Source organism: Poecilia reticulata, linkage group LG6 (assembly GCF_000633615.1).
Source record: "Poecilia reticulata strain Guanapo linkage group LG6, Guppy_female_1.0+MT, whole genome shotgun sequence".
NCBI lineage: Eukaryota > Metazoa > Chordata > Actinopteri > Cyprinodontiformes > Poeciliidae > Poecilia > Poecilia reticulata.
Window position 1 is genome coordinate 14,952,191 of NC_024336.1, and position 18,875 is coordinate 14,971,065.

General features: G+C 39.6%; 1 protein-coding gene across 1 annotated transcript in view; it reads left to right on the forward strand.

The window, feature by feature from the left end:
- The window catches only part of itpr2 (inositol 1,4,5-trisphosphate receptor, type 2), a 70,546-nt gene continuing 51,671 nt past the window's right edge, over positions 1-18,875 (forward strand). Inside the window, exons 1-20 of the mRNA XM_008411467.2 lie at positions 1-626; positions 5,219-5,289; positions 5,468-5,586; positions 6,658-6,744; positions 7,876-8,034; positions 8,699-8,797; positions 8,888-8,971; positions 9,072-9,218; positions 10,004-10,099; positions 11,307-11,351; positions 12,987-13,138; positions 13,853-13,952; positions 14,037-14,197; positions 14,281-14,422; positions 14,543-14,701; positions 15,883-16,055; positions 16,237-16,356; positions 16,590-16,772; positions 17,923-18,174; positions 18,253-18,400. Coding sequence (XP_008409689.1) covers positions 535-626; positions 5,219-5,289; positions 5,468-5,586; positions 6,658-6,744; positions 7,876-8,034; positions 8,699-8,797; positions 8,888-8,971; positions 9,072-9,218; positions 10,004-10,099; positions 11,307-11,351; positions 12,987-13,138; positions 13,853-13,952; positions 14,037-14,197; positions 14,281-14,422; positions 14,543-14,701; positions 15,883-16,055; positions 16,237-16,356; positions 16,590-16,772; positions 17,923-18,174; positions 18,253-18,400 — 2,589 coding nt within the window. The 5' untranslated portion in view covers positions 1-534. The remainder of the gene's footprint in view (positions 627-5,218; positions 5,290-5,467; positions 5,587-6,657; positions 6,745-7,875; positions 8,035-8,698; positions 8,798-8,887; positions 8,972-9,071; positions 9,219-10,003; positions 10,100-11,306; positions 11,352-12,986; positions 13,139-13,852; positions 13,953-14,036; positions 14,198-14,280; positions 14,423-14,542; positions 14,702-15,882; positions 16,056-16,236; positions 16,357-16,589; positions 16,773-17,922; positions 18,175-18,252; positions 18,401-18,875) is intronic.

Below are 18,875 nucleotides of genomic sequence, written 5' to 3' on the forward strand. Positions count from 1 at the left end.
TTTCAACATGTTTCCAACTTTCCCACTTAATTAGGGCAAAGCCAATACCTGCAGTCTACATTTAACTCAGGAATATTGCAGCACTCACATTTCTCCTCCTCCAAAATGATACACTGTTGCATATTTCCATTCATCAGGAAGTCTCCTCTGACTGAAAGCCAAATAAAAAGATGTGAAACCGAAGGGAATCGGCCCCACAGCTCTGACAGCAGAAGTCTCCTCCCCCCTGAAGTAGATGTGAAGAAGAACGTCCTGCGGTGTGAAATATACAGGAAGAAGTGGAGCAAGTCTCTTTTTAATTTACACAAGAACGGCGCGTCGTTTCGCTCGGCGGCTGTTCCTGTGCACTTTTCGCACTTTCCAAGTCGCCTCGGAGGGAAATAACTGGAGTTACGATGTTGAAAGTGGATGAAGGGGAGTGCTGTTAAACTGACGGCGGTGTAACGTGTGGGTTTCCTCAGCCGAGGAGAGCAGAGGAGTGCCTTTTGGGTCATAAATGGAAAAGCAGAGCAGAGCAGCAGCAGAGCAGTGAGAATGTCGGAGCACAAATCCAGTTTTCTTCACATCGGAGACATTGTGTCTCTCTACGCGGAAGGCTCGGTGAATGGCTTCATCAGTACTCTGGGGTATGTATGTGTCCCTCCGACGCCAGTCCTCTCTCTCTCTCTCTCTCTCTCTGAGCCAGTCTTCATGTGCGTTTTCCTCTTAACCTCTGACACAAGCTGCCTCTTTCTTCGCCTCACTCTGTTCGCTCTAAGTCAAAGTTTCATGTGCGACTTGCGGTGGAGGCCTGGCAGCGCGCAAACTGCTACATCTCAGGAAATGCCTCACGCAAAATGCAACAGGAATGCAAAACGGCTTGATCCCCAGGTGCACACGTGCGTGGAGTGGATTATTTTTCTTGGCTGTAGACACCAGGGTCCAAAGAGCTACGAAAAGGGAGTTTACGTGTTTTATCCGCGACAGGAGGAAGGAGAGAAACGCTTGATTCAATCGATAATCGAAGAAGAGTTGATTATGTCAATATTCTATCTTCAAGCATCTCTATAGTCATGTCTCACACTTTCTACATTATAGATGCACCAATCAGTCAGCTAGAGATTGGAATAGGCCGATTTTCCCTTGGTTGAGTGTGAACAGTAAATGCAAACCAAGCAGAAGTTTTGTTTTATTCAATGCACTCAAACTAAGAACTCGCACTCTTTTCAGTCTACCAACACAAACGTACAGCCTGCACTTGAATACACTGCTGTGATTTTAATAAAAAGCTGTAATAAATCATGTGGCCCGTTTATTTTCAGTTGGACTCTATCAAGGCATATAATAATGCTTAGTGTGAAAAAAAATCATTATGAGCTAATATTGGAACCCACAGGTTAAACCACTCACCTGTTTCACTCAGCAACAGCTCACAAAAGAGAAACTGCATTTGCAGTTTACACTGGTATTGTGGGAGGTTTTGGTGACCCAATTAGAGTCTATGTTATAATTCTATTGTTGTTCACCACATTTGTGTAAAATGATGCGTTTTTGTTAAGTGATTCAGCTCACTTTATAGTCTCCCATTTTGTGTAAAATCACCACATCTGGATTAGAATTAATATTTACCTGGAGCTGAAAGATAAAACCAAGGTCAAACTCTAATGATTTAGTCCAGTGGTGCCCAAACTTTTTTCTGTGAGGGCCACATAAGTTTTCCCTTCTCTGGTGGGGGGCCGGAGTCAGTTTGTAACGCTGCCGGTAATTGTTGAGGGGGGGGCGGGGGGGGGGGGTCTCGTTTCTCGATTGATTTTTACCCAGAAAGCACATGGGCAAAAACCGTTAGTAAAACGGTCACTGGGACTGACTAGTATATATTCCATTGAGGGAAAGTAACTTTAACAAATAAATTCCTCATTTGTTAACATAAAAGCTCGTTTTGAAGTGCTACTTACAGGCTTTGCTTCGAAGAAAGATTTCGACCTGGAATACGGCGTTCATAACAAACACGTGTGTTCATCTGCTCTACCGCTAGCAAACAACCGTACTGATTAAATAACATAAAAGTCAAGCAGTTCCCTAAAAGTCCAACAGATGGCAGCAATGCGCCATGCAAAACAAAACACCCACAGTTTACAGGACACACTTCCTGCTAAAGAGCCCCCTGGTGGTTGAAGAAAAATCCACATATAAACCGGAAAATACAATATATGAAAAAAAAAAAATCAGAATGCTCTCTGGTATTGTTCAGGGGGCCGGACCAAATGTGGAGGCGGGCCCGCAGGACGTAGTTTGGGGACCACTGATTTAGTCTATCATCTATAGCAATTTTCACAGCTTTTGGAGACCTGTAATGAATAATAAAATAAATCTGTTATGACATAAATTGTAGAGAATATAGGGCAAAAACTAATAAGGTTCCTATTTGCAGTCATTCTGGTATTTACCCACCAGTAAATCTGCCAGAGATCAAATTAAGCAAATTTCCCCTTAAATAGGGATCTAAGTATGTCTCCAAGTGAGACCAAGAGTAAAGGAACCTGGATTTTTCAACAAGCTTCAGATTTCATGTTCATGTGCATTTCAAGATTGTGTAGTTGTTTGGAAATAATGCCAATATACTCAAGATCAACTTTTTTGGCAAAATGAAACAGCTGCCAATATGACAATAACACAGAAGTTCGTTCTCTAAACACCATGGTTTGTTGTGAAAAAGTGAATATTTAATATCATTTTATACGTCACAGTTTCTCAATAATATAAACATATTCAGTATAAGTTGTTTTTAAATTCCTAAAATCAGCAAAAATGATCACCACAAATTTCTGTGTATTTTATTGAGATTTTTTTGTGGTGGACCTAAACAAGCCAATGGATGATTATAAAGTGGAAAGCAAATGATGCATAGGCTTGAAGATTTTGCTTACAAATCTCCAATCCTTCAATCCTACAAACCTGCAACAACATAGGAGTCATAAACTTAAACTAATGTGTTTTTGGTTTGCCAGACTTCCTCATGAGTTGAATACGTCAGTGTAAGGTGAAAAGCTGCGGTGCTGTCAGGTGCTCTGAGCCTCTCAGTCTGCAGAATGGTTGTGAGAGGCTGACTGAGAGGAACCAGTCTCTTCTCCCACAAACCCTGTTGGTAAATCTTTCTTCTGTATTCCCAAAATTCCTCTGGGGTGTAATGTCGCCCCAGAGCCAGTTTGTCCACATCTTCATTCACAGCTCACTTGTGCGAACGACAAACGGAGTATGCTGGTGTGGTCAGTGGAAAACATTTTGCTGAGAAGCTCCCTTATTTGCAAAGGCTTGTGATAATGCAGATTTAAGCTGGTGCAGCATTCTCCAGGGCTGTCAGATTGCACAGCAGTGATTTCTTTTTTCACCTCCTGTTGTTAAGGTGCAGATGGGGGTGGGCGGGTAAAAGTTGGGAATTTCTCATCAGAATTCCCTTAAATCTTAAGGTCTTGGCAGTTGTACTTGGTATTTCATTAAGAGTAGAAATATCTCACGCATGGCGCACATGAAAGCCTCTCTGAGCTGCTGCCCCCAGGAACATGATGCAACCTTCAGCTGTACAAGGCTGCCCATGCTCCTATTTGCTCAGGATCACATTAAACCTTTTGGTTTCTCACAGATAAGAACAACTTATGTGACGAAAAGCAGTCGGATAAACCTTGAGTCTATAATGTGTGGATCAGCAAATGCTTAAGTATACACTTAACAGCTCTTCTTTTTAGTTTTATTAATCATTTAGAGTGAAAGTGAAATGGGCAGAATTGCTCGCTGTGTGTGAGATTGATTACATTTCTAGGCCGACTTTATCAGCAAACTCAAACAGGCTGTACCAGTCGCTGCAAACTTTCTCGTATTTCCAGCAGTTCGGTCATTCCCCAAACTTTTTCTTGTGGTTCTGTTGAGAACATTTCAGACGAGAAACGACGTCAGACCTGCTCACTCGATGCGTCATCCTGAATATTTTCTGTTTTGTGGCGTTGCTTCTTTGACATTAGCTATTATTAGCTCGTGTGTGTCCAGCCTGGTAGTCTTATCAGTAGTTCATGTTTAACTTGATTACAGAGTGTTACAGCCCATCAAAGCCGCTCCACAGAGTTACAGTTACTTGTTTATGAGCTCAGGAACTCTTTTCCTGAAGCCCTTCCTTTTTAGGCACTTGGCACTTAATAATGCTTCCTGTTGCCCTCTATTGTTTCTCATATAGATGTGATGCTGATACGCAGCTAAAGGAAATATAATAAAGTCTGAGGACTGACACTGATCGAGCGTCCTGACACTGAAACGGAAATGGCTCAGCTCATTTAGAGAGGCCTGCCGACTTTGAATTAGAGGAATTGTGGACTGCATTGTGTTTGTCCTGTGTAGACTGAATGAATGGATGTGCCTGTTCGACTCAAGCTGCTTTGCACAGACATGGTGATTAAGTACAAAGTTATGGAGACTTTTGTGTTGGAAAATAACACAAAATATACTCTAAAATATTTTTAGGACTACTTGCAGGCGCTCTTTGACTGCATATTGGACACTGATATTTTATCTTGAGAATGTCAGTCAATCATTAACTGAATAATAATTGACACTTTGTTGTTAATTTACAAAGTAAATTTTACAACATATAAAATAGGGGCACATCATAAATGATATAAATGCAATAGCACTTTACATTTTACACACAAAAAAAGTGTTTTTTAATCAGATTTTTCTTATGCAATTGTTTGTTTTTATTTATCTCCAGTGTACAATATTTGAAAGTCGAAACACCTTCTGCGTTTCAGTGATTTGCCCTTAAACAAACTTGCAGTAGGAGTGTCTGAAGTCAGGCTGCAGAGCACAGATCAAAGCTAAAGTGGCTTCAGCTCCACCCAGAGACGTTCAAAATCACTTCGGGTTGTGGAAAAGCCGCGGGCAAATGGATGTGACGGTGAACAGAGCCATCCACGCTCTTTTGTGGTTCCTGCGTTGCTTTTCAGCCTGCAGGTGGCCGCTATAGATGCCAATGAATGTCCCATTCAAATGAGTGGTTTTCAAGTAGCTTGCGATTCCACGGCATGTATTTGCATTTAACTGTGATGCCTCACTACAGTTTGCAGAGTGCAAATCTGTGTTTTCAAAGTGAGCATACTGGCAGTTTGCAGGATGACACAGAAGTAGCCACGTGAAAGATGCATTTAGAAATAATTGTCATGCTTCCATTCTCCGTTTTCCCTCTTCGCTGCAGGCTCGTCGATGACAGGTGCGTGGTCCAGCCCGACGCAGGAGACCTCGCCAATCCACCCAAGAAATTCAGAGGTATGTTTAGACACTGCACACAAATATGAGTTCATAGTATGTTAGTATGTGATTTAAGTATTTCAAGGATCTTTTCGGTGTCGATATGTGGTTTCAGCACATTTCTGCCTTTGAGTGCAACATTACCAAGTGAAACCACACAAGTGTGGCAACTCTGAATTCATCTCTGCCTCTGCAGATTGCCTCTTCAAGGTGTGTCCCATGAACAGGTATTCGGCTCAGAAGCAGTTCTGGAAATCAAAACAAGGAAAACAAGGGAACAACAACACTCAAGCTGAGCTTTTTAAAAAGTTGCAGGTATAAAGTTTTTGTTTTAAGATTCAAGCAATTTTCAGATCATGTTGTAAATGCACAATCTACACCTGTGATGTAGCATGGGTAGTTTAGTTGCCAAAAATTGTTTCTGCTTGACAATATTATTTATCAAGTAGAAACAAAATGTAGACTTCAATGAATTACTGAAATGAGAGTGGAGTATTTTGTGGAAAATACTCCACTCTCATTGTGTTATTTTGTTTTAGTGCGAATGATGGAGTCAAATAAAAATCTAGATTAATGTGTAAATGGAAAAACTGTACATGCCATGGATTTGTTTTGTTCTTGATTAAGTTCAAAGAACTCTAAAACGCTTCGCATCGCTATATAAAGCAATCTTTGCATGAAAACAAATTATGGCACAGAAAACACATTTCTAAATCACACATTTTCCCAACTCAAAGCTTTTAAAACCAATGGCTGGGAAATAAATGGATTTTATTGATTTAATCAAATTTTTGTTTTCTGAGGATTCAGTTTTTGCAAAATCTGGATTTTTTTTTTTCCCCACCAATGAACTCCTTGGATTTCCATAGTTCAGAGTGATGTCGGCACACCTACATTAACAATTCAAAATATGGTGAAAGCTTCTTCATTACTCGTGTTAAGGAGTGTTGTTGGCTAGTCTGCAGCTTTCATTTGCCAACTCTTCCTGTCTCACTTGAAAACAAGAGTCTCAAACTTAAAAGGGTGTTAAAAAGTATTTGCCCCGTTCCAGATTTTACTGTTTTCCTCTTTAAATCATGCCTGAATGATTTTCTTTGTTTAGAAACAAATTATCCAAACTAAAAGTAAAATGGATGCCTTTGTAAACTCTAAATAAGCTAACAAATATTTAGCCACTTGCTGACAACGACTCGGCACAGAGCATTAGACTTTTACAATACGTTACAGATGAACAATATCACACTTAAGGACATCCGTTCAGACCTGACAGAGCTTGATATATGAAATGCGATTTGTTCACGCTTAGACTCATTAGGCATGATAGGAAAAACTGTGAGAGCAGCTTTAACCTTGTTTAACTTTAAACTTGTGATTTTTATCTTTCAGCATGCTGCAGAACTGGAGCAGAAGCAGAATGAGACTGAGAACAAGAAACTCCTCGGCGATATTGTCAAGTACAGTAGTGTCATCCAGGTAGAGCCGATCTCTTCAGCAAATGCCTGTGGTTTCAAATCGTCTTCAGCACATGGCTTTGTTTGTCTTCTCTGTTTACTGAGGATTTTGCTGCTGTCATTCATGCGTTGAAACCTCAGACAGGTTGTAAATACAAGTGCTATTGCTTTCTTTGACTGATTGCTTACCATGGAAGTGTAAAGCCGCAATTTGTTGAGGAAATATTTGAACAGAATTTTTCAGCTGTTGACTGAACCGTATTTAGATTGCTGGAAGGGTTTGAGCTCTTTTTAATATTTGAAAATCATCCTTATCAAATTACAGTATAAATTAAGAAACCTTTTTTTTGTTTTTTGAAGCAAAGATGGGGAAAATATTTAAAAAGCTGAATCTGTCCACTGAACTTATTTAGTGATGATTCAGGAATGTCTAAATGCCAAGATTTGTGAAATGGTTTAAGAAATGTACGTGAAAAAGTATTTCATAAATTCTCAAGTTTAACTCAAAAATATACATTATAGACTATTAAAGCGCTAATATTAATGTGATAAGAATATTAATCTAAATAAGCATACATATATATATATACACACAAATAAATTGTATACTAAACTATATTTATATATAAATTGGGAGATTATTACATAATTCAGAGGATTAGGAATCAATTATGATCAACAATAAAACCATTCTGTTATTCTTGGAAAAAGAAAACTACTAGGAGTGACTAATGTAATGTGATCTGATTTATGTCATCAAGGATTACATAGCTCGTTATATTAAACTCAGTTCTATTTATTAATCATTTAATTAAGGTAAAGAGATGCTACTAATTCTCCCTGATGCATTATTGGACATAAATTAATGGGGGCAGTGGGTGCAAATGTTTGCATCCAGGTTCTCGTCTGCAGTTCTGCTTGATTAACCTTGCACTGAATTAGTTTATTCAGCAAACTAATTAAACAACCCATTTGAACAAAATTTGAACAAGAAAATGTATACCATTTTGATCAAAACTGGTTTAGTGCTATAAAACTAGTAGCAAAATTAAGAAACGTTTAAATGTGAAACAAATCCAATTCGGAGAAGTCGGTTAAAATAATTAGTATGTTTTCCTTGAAGGTTCTAACCAGCGTAAATGTTTTGTTCCAGCTCCTCCACATCAAAAGTAATAAGTACCTGACTGTGAACAAACGCCTGCCTGCGCTGCTTGAGAAAAACGCCATGCGGGTTTCTTTGGACCCAGCTGGAAACGAAGGCTCCTGGTTCTACATCCAGCCCTTCTGGAAGCTTCGCAGCGAAGGAGACAATGTAGGTTTCTCTGGTTTTTTGCTCACCTCATGGTGGTTCTATAACCAAAGAAAAAAACAACAACAACAACTTATCATTTCTCTCTGTCGTCAGTGGACTGTCAGTTCGTTGTGCGTCTCCAGTAACATTTCTGATTTTTATTCTTCCCTTCTGGCTTTTAGCATCCTATGGTTGAAGGTATTGCTCCTGCTTTTGCATGGTTTTTGAGCATTAATCACAGAGTAAAATGGGAAAGCATGGATGAAGAAACTCTGAGACTTGCTCCTGCATTGCACAGAAAAGTTTCAGCTACTGTTTCCAGCAGCCGCAGGTTGCCTGTGTGTTTCTGCAGAAATGTCTGACCTTAAGGTTGCAACTTGTGCTGAGTCACAGAGCATGTTATCTGGAAGCAATGATACAGTTGCATACCATTTTTCTCTTTAGAAGATAAGATCCATATCTTGGCCACTGTTTGAATGCAGTTTTTTTTTTTTTACTCTGAGCATCCCAGCCACTCATCCACATGAAGCCCAGCATGTTGTGTTAGCACCCCTACAGGGAAAGAAAAAAACAAATGTTTGCATGGGTCCACTCCTCTTTTCTGTTTGTTTTTATCTAAGAACTCCTTAAAAAGTTCAGATCCATGTCTCTTGTCTGCATTTGACTGTGTCCAATTTGTATCGAGGTGGTGGTTGGAGACAAGGTGGTGCTGATGCCAGTGAATGCTGGACAGCCGCTTCATGCCAGCAACATCGAGCTTTTAGACAATCGTGGCTGCAAAGAGGTGGGACGGAATCACCTGCAAAAGAATCATACCAGGATGTTGCATTTATTATTTCAATCTATCTTCAATGCTTATTTTTCACTGCTGCAGGTGAATGCCCTCAACTGTAACACCAGCTGGAAAGTGACCTTGTTCATGAAGTTCAGTGACTACAGGGAAGACGTTTTGAAGGGGGTATGTTGACTTGTTGCCGTTTGCATTTCATTGTGTTTTGACCGAAATGCAGTGCTGCTTTGTGGGCGGTGGTTTCAGCATTTGCTATATCTTGGAACAGGGAGATGTGGTGAGGCTTTTTCATGCTGAGCAGGAGAAGTTCCTGACTGGGGACGAGTACAAGAAGCAGCAGCATGTCTTTCTCAGGACCACCCTGCGGCAGTCGGCCACCTCGGCCACTAGCTCCAAGGCTCTCTGGGAGATTGAGGTAAAGCACAAAATGGCATAGTAGTCTAATTTTGATGCTTTTTAGTTAGTTAAAAAGTGGAAAACAACTGAAACTGTTACAAAATAAGGACACCAAAGTATATTTCATCAACACACACACTGAGTGATACAAATGAGGTTTTAAAAATATAATACTTCTTATTCTGATGCCATTGCATTTAAAAATGCTTCACTTTTTCTCACATTTGTAACAGGTTGTCAGTGTTATTACTTTGTTAATGTTGCTTCCTGTAATGTTTTTGTTAATCGCTCTAGGTAAGGATCACAGCAACCAGATGAAAAACTGAAAATATATTTTTATTACAAGCACCAGCAGAATGACCGTGTTTGGATAAATTTAACTTTAGGCTGAAATTGCCCCTTTCATGCCTTAGCTCTACAGCTCCTCTACTACTTGCTGTGTTTGTTTTTTTTTTTTTTTTACTGGGTTCCATGTTTCACTTTATCAGTAGGCACATAATTGAAGTTCCTGTTATTGCACCAGGATGTACTTAAGTTACCATATCAGTGGCTGAAATGCCATCGTGCAGAACAATGACAAAGTCACATTTCTGTCCCACAGTGATAGGTGAAGTAACATTTACCAAGGGCTTAAAAATAAAAAAGGGACCTTTTGTTTTTCTTATTTATGGATTCAATTATAGATTAACATGAAGCACTTCATTCAGCATAATTTTGCAAAAAGAGATGTACCTCCCTGAAGGGTTTTTGCAAAAATGATAACTCCACACACTTAATTTTTCGTGTTTGGTGTGTTTGTGGTAGGTTGTGCACTATGACCCCTGTAGGGGTGGAGCGGGTCAGTGGAACAGTCTCTTCCGCTTCAAACACCTGGCCACTGGGAATTACCTGGCTGCAGAGGTGAGTCTGAATCAGAGACTGATCAGTTTCTGTTTTCACCTGACAATTTCATCACGCTGAGCAAATTACGAAAAGCAGGGTATTTTTACAAAAAGGTTTATTTACGTAAAGAGGTCCTATTTAAAAAGTGAAACTCCTGTTACAGATGTATTGATCAGTGATTATAGGTCAAGCATTTACTTCTTTTATTTTTGATGAGTATGACTTGAAATCAAGATATTATGTTTGGTTTTCTTAGAAAATGTGTTCATTATGTAACCTCAATAACCTCATATTATTTTGTACAATAAATTATGTATAACATGTTAATGTTATGGATAACATAATCATGGTGAAAACTGTTGACTTGATCGTTAGGAGGCAGTAATTGGCATCATTCAAAAGGAGGGTCAGCCATAATAGGTCGGGTAAATTGAAATTGTAAAATGGCGCAGAAAGTCAACATCATCTTTCAAAACTCTTCTTTCAGTTCACTGATTGGTTAGAATGAATTTCATCCTCAGAAATTGAGCTCAATGGGAGAAATCAAAGAAGAAGCACTGAAGATATATGAGAACCAAGCAGAAATGCGTAAAAAACCGACCACTAGTTTCACCTGGGCTAAGGAGAAAACGGAAAAGAACTGAACTGTTGCTTGGTGATCTACTGTTTTCTTTTTGAATGTATGCATATTTTGCATATTTCAGCAGATTATCACTGGTGATTTTGTAAAAATCGCCTGACTTGAAACTCATAAAAACTCTGTAATCCATCATCAAGATGAAGATGAGCGACATCAGCAAACCACAGGCTGATTTCCTACACGCCATGCTGCAGCATGGCGTGTAGGATTGCCATCACTGCATAAACTCTCGCAAAATGTCTTTGCACTCTAATTTTGTGAGAAATTAAAGTTAGGGTTTTCTTAAGCTGTAAGCCATAATCATCAAAATGATCTTTTGCGTTTAATAAACCTGTTTTGCATAAACTTCACCTTTTAACTGAATAACTACAATAAATGAACTTTTTGATATTTTAAATTCATGAGATGCACCTTTGTTGTAAGGATATACACTTGACTTGGTTAAAAGATGTTGGGTAACATGCTGTAGGTGGCAGCATTCCCATTGTTTTCTCTGATATCATCTGTTCCTAGGTGCTGTTTTTTTTTATGATAGTAAGGTTGTTGCCAGAACTCTCTGACTCTGATTGCTTAATTTCTCTGTAGATGAACCCCGAATTCAAAAACGGTACGGCAGAATCCCAAGGAGAGGTGAGTCGCTAACATAAACAGGTTTCAAAGCATGTGATCTTACAGGCATCTTATTATGAATCACTCATAGATGATCCACCCTTATAAGCACATTTTTATTTTATGATTGTTGATATTAACTGYCCCTAATTTCCCAGTGCATCTGAAGGTGAATGCTGATGTAATTATTAGATTTTCAGTTCTGGTAACAATTACCACAGCAGCTTCAGAAGTCAAGGTGGCTCTCTGTCTCCTGTTATCATGCAACATCACTTGTTAAGTTCTCACTCGGCTCACTCTGCAGATTTCTACACACACAAACACGCGCGCGCACACACACACACACGCACTCGCACTCAGAAGCAAACTCTGCCAAACTCTGGATCTGCATCCAGACGTTTCTCTCGGCTCGGCTTGCCACATTTGTATTCTGCCGAGGTAAAAAAGCACACAAACACAAACCCTCAGCCCTCGCACACTTTCTTATGCACATGCTGAATTTCAAACTCACAGGGGGCTTCTTACATAACGTCTGGGTTGTGGGGGTGCCCAGCAAGCAGAGAGGATGGAGGGGGGCGGGGGGGGAAAGGCAGACGTGCTGTCTGCTCTGCTTCAGTCGCTTGTGCTAAACTGGTTGGGTGAGTCACCAGCAGAGGGAGGCGGTGGGAGGACAGAGAAGCTGAGGCGTGGAGCCTGCTCTGGGGAGCTTCCCATTGACATGCAGAGAACAGTGGGAGAAGTTAACCCTTACCGTCGTCTGCTGCATCTGAAGCCGCCCAGGAAAGTCGTGGCTGTGTGTCTGCTCGACTGTGTGATTCGATACATCATTAGTGTGGGATTCAGCCAACTGTACTTTGGCTTGTGTCCATCTGTTTTCAGTCAGTCAGCGGTAATTATTGGTATTTATCACCATTTCAGCTCATTTGTCAAAATTTAAATCTGGAGAGGGAAGCCAGGTTGACAAGGAGGGAATCTGTGCCCGGTTTTAAACAAATGTATTAGTCAGGTTTTATTTAAGGTGGACTAAATTTACGATGAGTAAATTAAATAAAACTGGTGTCCTTGAAGGTTTTTGAATCATACGTGTTTCTAACTGTACAATCATAAAACACTGGAGCATTGTTTACCTTTACCTCTGAATCTATTTTCTGCTTTAGTCTAATTTGCAGAGATAGAAGAGTTTAATGTGGAGGATTTTTGGTCAGCTTTTTAAAAATGTTAATAGTCCTGGAAAACGTTTGAATTACCGTCATTGATATTTACTATCTGAATCCATCCATCTGTTCATCTTCTGATTATTCCATCCCATTCCACCTGTATTTATCAAGCACTTGAAAAACAACCCAGTAGACAAAAGTTCTAACCAGAAATATTGTCCGGGGAGGAGAAAGCAGATTTCTCTGTCTTGATATAAAGTAAGAATGTTTGACCAATCCTACTATCACAACAAGATGTCCAAAATCCTCTGCCTACGGCAGAGAGTAACATCAAACCAGCAGAATCCACCTTTAATGCCTTAAATGTTGTACAGTTAAAACAAGTCATTAATATTCCAGCTGTTGTCCTAAAATGAGCTCAGTGAGTTGCAGTTTGGGATCATGAGATGATGGGAGAGAAGATAAATAGTGATCATTTCAACCTTTGCGTTTAATGCAGAATGAGACGGACGACGGCTTTTCCAAGAGGAAGCACCAAGCCGCAGAGAGGATTGCCTTCACTTTGGTTTCTGTTCCCCATGGGAACGACATTGCATCTCTGTTTGAGCTGGATGCCACCACCCTGCAGCGGGCGGACTGCCTGGTGCCCAGGTCAGTCTCTCACCAGTTATCCACACTCTTTAGTCTGTTTATTTTCACAGACAAGTGACCTGGAGTGATGCATGTCAGCAGGTGTTAATGTTGTGGTTTGACTCATCATTTCAATCCTGAAACTGGTGAATTGTGCAGTTATCTAAGTTTTCCATAATTGATTGAATCCAAGTTCCTGTTTTTAATTCTAACTATTTTAAAAATGAAATTTGACCCATTTCACTTTAAGGCTCCAGTGGAATATTGAAAAGTCTGGAAATTCTTTGATTATTTGCACTGCTTTTTAAAAACTACATTTTAAAAACGCCTCTGCTGTTATAAATCTGTTTTTCTATACTGCACTGTATATATCCGGTTTTCTCATTTTTATTCAATACTCAAGCACATTATGCAGATTTTCAAAAAGTTCTCCTACCCCTTTGCATATCCTTTGAATTGTGGAGGGAAAAAAAAGTGTGGTCTTTTTTTTTTGGTATTTAATATATTTACAACTTTTATCTTCAACAATAAGTCAAAGCTTGAATGTTTTCATCCAAACCCAAACGTAGCATCACGTTTCATAATTTATATAGCAAACTATCTTCTTTCTTTGTTGCTTGAGTCTGTAACAGTTTGGAGTTTTCATAAGGACAAAGCATAAAACTCCTGTTTATTCGTTCAGATGTGCAGTTTTTAATACATAATGACGTCAGATTTGTGTTAATCTTTCACCAGAAACTCCTATGTGAGACTTCGGCACCTGTGCACAAACACCTGGGTAACGAGTACAAACATCGCCATAGATACAGAGGAGGAGCGTCCGGTTATGCTCAAGGTTTGCATAATACTGCTGCATACACACACCTACATACAAGTCAAATATAGAGTGTTTTACATGCAGTTTTTTTTTTTTTGGTAGATTGGTACCTGTTCCACGAAGGAGGACAAAGAGGCGTTTGCCATTGTATCCGTTCCTTTATCTGAGGTCAGAGACTTAGACTTTGCAAATGATGCCAACCAGGTCCTGGAGTCCACTGTGAGGAAGCTTAAGTTTGCCAACATTACTCAGAACGAGAGGAGGTACAGACAGCGAAATGAAATGATGCGGCTTACAACCGGAGGTGTTGGTTCATTTTGAATTTTAAGCTGGACTTTTCCTTCAGGTTTGTGACGACGCTTCTGGAGGACTTGATTTTCTTTGTGTGCGTGGTGCCAAACAACGGGCAGGATGTTCTCTCTGTGGTCACCTCCACGCCCAACCGCGAGAGGCAAAAACTCATGAGGGAGCAGAACATCCTTTCCCAGGTCAGCACAAACGCGCTGGTTGAATGTGTTTTGTACGTAAATGTATCAGTAAATTATTACATTTGGGCCTCAAGATGTTGAAATGAGAATAAATGTTGTCCTTGATGGTTTTTCCTGCAGATTTTTGGCATTCTGACAGCTCCGTTCAAAGACAATGGCGACGGTCCGATGTTGAGGTTGGAGGAACTGGGAGATCAGCGCTACTCTCACTTCAAATACATGTTTAGACTCTGCTACAGAGTGCTGCGACACTCCCAGCAGGACTATCGTAAGAACCAGGTATAAAATGAGCCTTGTATGTATAAACCTCATATAATGTAATTATATGAGGTAGTTGAAAAATGAAGTGTGTTACTGTAGAAAATAAGTATGCAGAAACCAAACTTTTTACTACCCACTATGCAGCAGTAGTTTTTTGTTGTTGTTTTAGTTTAGTTTAAATCTGTATTTAGTTTGTTTGTGTTTTTGTTGTGAAATTATATACCTAGTTGTAGAGGAATGTGTTCCTCGTGGCTTTTAGAGCCACTTTGTCATTGGACAGGTAAAAGAAATTTAACCCCCTTTTCTGTTTTTCCTTTAAATTTTCAATCACTTAACATTCAATATGTACTGAGCAGTAGGGCAGGAGTATATTTTAATGTCACTATTGAAAATTGTAATATTGATTATGCTGCTCATTTTTGCATTTATATTTTAAGCATTTCTTCCTCGTATTGCCAACTGTTTTCTATAAACAGCTACAACCTTTGCTCGTCATTGTTCAAAATCGTCATCTTTGTCTCTAAATTGTTAAAATAGTACCAAAACAGTGCATGTATTTACATATACTGTATATTGAACCTTTCCCCTGTGTGTCACATTGCAACATTATGCATGTCATATTATGTGATAGACAAACACAAAGTGGTGCTCTATTGTGAGGTGGTCTTTTAGCATGTAACTCTATCAGCTTTCCTGCTTAAACTGAAATTTTAAGCAGCAAATTTTTACTTTTGCTTAGTCTAATTGGATAGAGATCCTGGGGCAGAATACATATCTTTGCCACATTTTTCTGATTTTATTTGTTTACTATGCAAAATGGAAAAGCATAAATACTTTATTTACTAATTTTTTTGGTTTATCGTGTCAAATCCCAGAGAAATGCATTGAATTTTGTGGTTGCAATGTGATAAATTTTCAAATCCAAGTGGTCTATAAATTTTTTCAGTCGTTCTTGGAGTCATTCCTGACATTTTACAAGGTACATTATTAATCAGTTATTTGCAGAAATAGCCATTTAATGAACTTTTCATCATGATGAGAACAACCTCCCACTATTGCCTTCACATTTCTCAAACTGTTTTATAAATTAAGGTGGCTGAAGTGGTTTTTAGTCAAGCTGCATTGCTTTTTTGCACCTATAAAATTATGTACCCTACATAAGAATTGATTCTTAATGTGTAATTTCTTCTACCTCGCAGGAATATATAGCCACAAAGTTCCCCATCATGCAGTCTCAGATGGGGTATGAGATCCTGGCTGAGGACACAATCACCGCACTGCTGCACAACAACCGCAAGCTGTTGGAAAAACACATCACAGCCAGAGAGATCGAGACCTTTGTCAGCCTGCTGAGGCGAAATCGAGAGCCGAGGTGAGACACAGACACCTCACAAAGCAAGTGGTCCATTTTCAATAAAAATAAGATTCAGAAATTTGGTTTAATAGCGCCTAAACGATACATACTGTGTCTTGGTTAACTTCCTGTCATCTAGTTGGTCCGTTTCTGTTATTCTGGTTAATATTATCCATTCTTGTTTGATCTACTCTGTCAGGTTCCTGGATTATCTGTCTGATCTCTGTGCGTCCAACAAGACGGCCATCCCCGTCACGCAGGAGCTTATCATTAAATTTATGATAAATCCCGTCAACGCAGACATCCTTATTCAGACCAAGTGAGTCGAACCCTCAGATGCCTGTTTTAACTATCTTGCCTTATTTCACATATTATATTTTTGAACATGTTTAAACATGCGCACAGTCTCCTCAGTGTGTGTGAACTTTCTTGCAGTGCTATGTCTGCTTTGAAATGAAGATTTTCTCCTGCAGCAGTCTTATATAAGTACTGCTATGTTTGTCCAGTGCTTCATTTTACATGTGCTTTCCTTCTATCCCCACTCTCCACTAGGCTAATCTCAAACTCAGAAAACTCCATAGACTCCTCCTTGTCCCCAGATGATGGGGACGAAGAGGAGGTTTGGCTCTACTGGATCGACATCCACAAAGAGCCTCATGGCAAATCCATCCGCCACCTGGCCCAGGATGCTAAGAACAACCATAAAATCGATGCAGACCTCCTTACCTACTACAGGTAATGATTGTGTAATTCAGTGACTCTCAAAAAGAAAAGTGAGGCATGTCCTGAGGGGGCACATTCACATTTCCAGCCAATCAGTTGGTTGTTATGCCGAATATTAAATAAGCCGGCCACCATGGTGACAACTAAATCCATTTAGGCATCTTAGAGAATGCGATGAAAACTTTACGACGTTCAAATCGAACCCCAGAATGAGGAAGAAAGGAGATACAAGTGACGTTGAGATTGTAAAGGTTGCCTGTGTTAGAATGGTTGGTCTGAATATTCCAGAAACTCCTGCACTACTGGGATTTTCTCTCATAATCATTATAAAGGTTTACAGAGAGTGCTACCAGTTGCGTGGATAGGTATTGCCAAAGTTGGATTATAACAGATTGGAAATACTTTACATGTTTTGATTAGTCTAAATTTTCAGCTGCTGCAGAGGGTCAGACTTTTTTCCTAAATGCCATGGAAGCTGACATAACACTTCCTGGTCGCTGGTGGTGTTATTATGAGCCCCTTTAATAATATTTATCAATTAAAATTTTAATGCCCTACATATTACCAATTGAAACCAAACGCGTACATTCACATGCTACTGGATTGCAGCTGCAGCTACAATCCAGTAGCAGCTGCAGCTGCTGCTGGATTTGATTGCAGGATTTGATCCCTGCAATTTTGCACCATCGGTTCCTCTGACCAACACCAGCAGGCAATACAAGTGAAGTCTCTTACCCAGGGACAAAAACGACAAGGACAGCGGACTTGGAATTGAACCAGCGGTCCATTAGAACCAACTGAGTGTTGATTGAACACCACAGGCTACCTGAGTAATGTTTCTAATCATGTTTTTGTCTGTATCACTGCAGTGTAAGACGCAAAGCCCACACTTTGAGTCATGCAGAAAAGGGGTCCATCTCAACATTAATAAGATTTGATTTGCTTCCACGTTAAACACTTAGCATGTTGGCGTTTCCACAGCAGCAGCACAAGGTGAAACCGGGCACAAGAGTTTAAACATATCAATTTTAACCAATATAGATATATTTAAATTTGATCCCTAAAAAGTGTAAGAGCCACCGACTAAATCCTGTATTGACACTGAAATCAACTCTTAAACGTTAAAATGTTTCCCCCCCGTCTCTCCTCTCGTCCTCTGCAGGTGTCAGCTGAACTTGTTTGCCAAAATGTGCCTGGATCGCCAGTATTTGGCCATCAACCAGATCAACGACAAACTACCTGTGGATCTGATCCTGCGCTGCATGTTTGACGACTGCCTGCCCTACAACCTCAGAGCGTCCTTCTGTCGCCTGATGCTGCACATGCATGTGGACTGCGAACCACAGGAGGCTGTGGTTCCGGTGCGCTACGCCCGTCTCTGGACGGAAATCCCTTCCAAGATCTCTATCAAAGAGTGAGCATCTGCACGTTGGCCGACTCGTCTTATTTTTTTGGGGCGAATTCTCACCTGTTTGATTCATTTGTTGCACAGGTTCAAGTATGAGTCAACAGTCGACTCAAGGGAGGAGATGAAGAAGAAATTTAAAAGCACCATGGAATTTGTTGATGATTATCTTAAAGATGTGTTCAACCAGAATTACCCGTTTGAGGACAAAGAAAAGAATGAACTCACGCTAGAGGTAAATGTACTTTGTAGGCCTGTTAGTCTATGTCATGTGACATGACTGTCATGATCATTAAAATTTCTACTGAAGCTAAATACGTTTTAATCTACAAACCGGATTCCAAAAAAGTTGGGACACTAAACAAATTGTGAATAAAAACTGAATGCAATGATGTGGAGATGGCAAATGTCAATAGTTTATTCGTAATAGAATATAGATGGCAGATCAAAAGTTTAATCTGAGTAAATGTAACATTTTAAAGGAAAAATATGTTGATTCAAACTTTCACAGTGTCTACAAATCCCAAAAAAGTTGGGATTTGTAGACAAGTAGGAATAAGTGTCTAGAAAAAGAAAATTGAACATATAACAAACAGCTGGAAGACCAATTAACACTAATTAGCTCAATTGACAACATGATTGGGTATAAAAAGAGCTTCTTAGAGTGTCAAAGACTTTTAAGTTATCATCATCCATCGTGCATAACATCA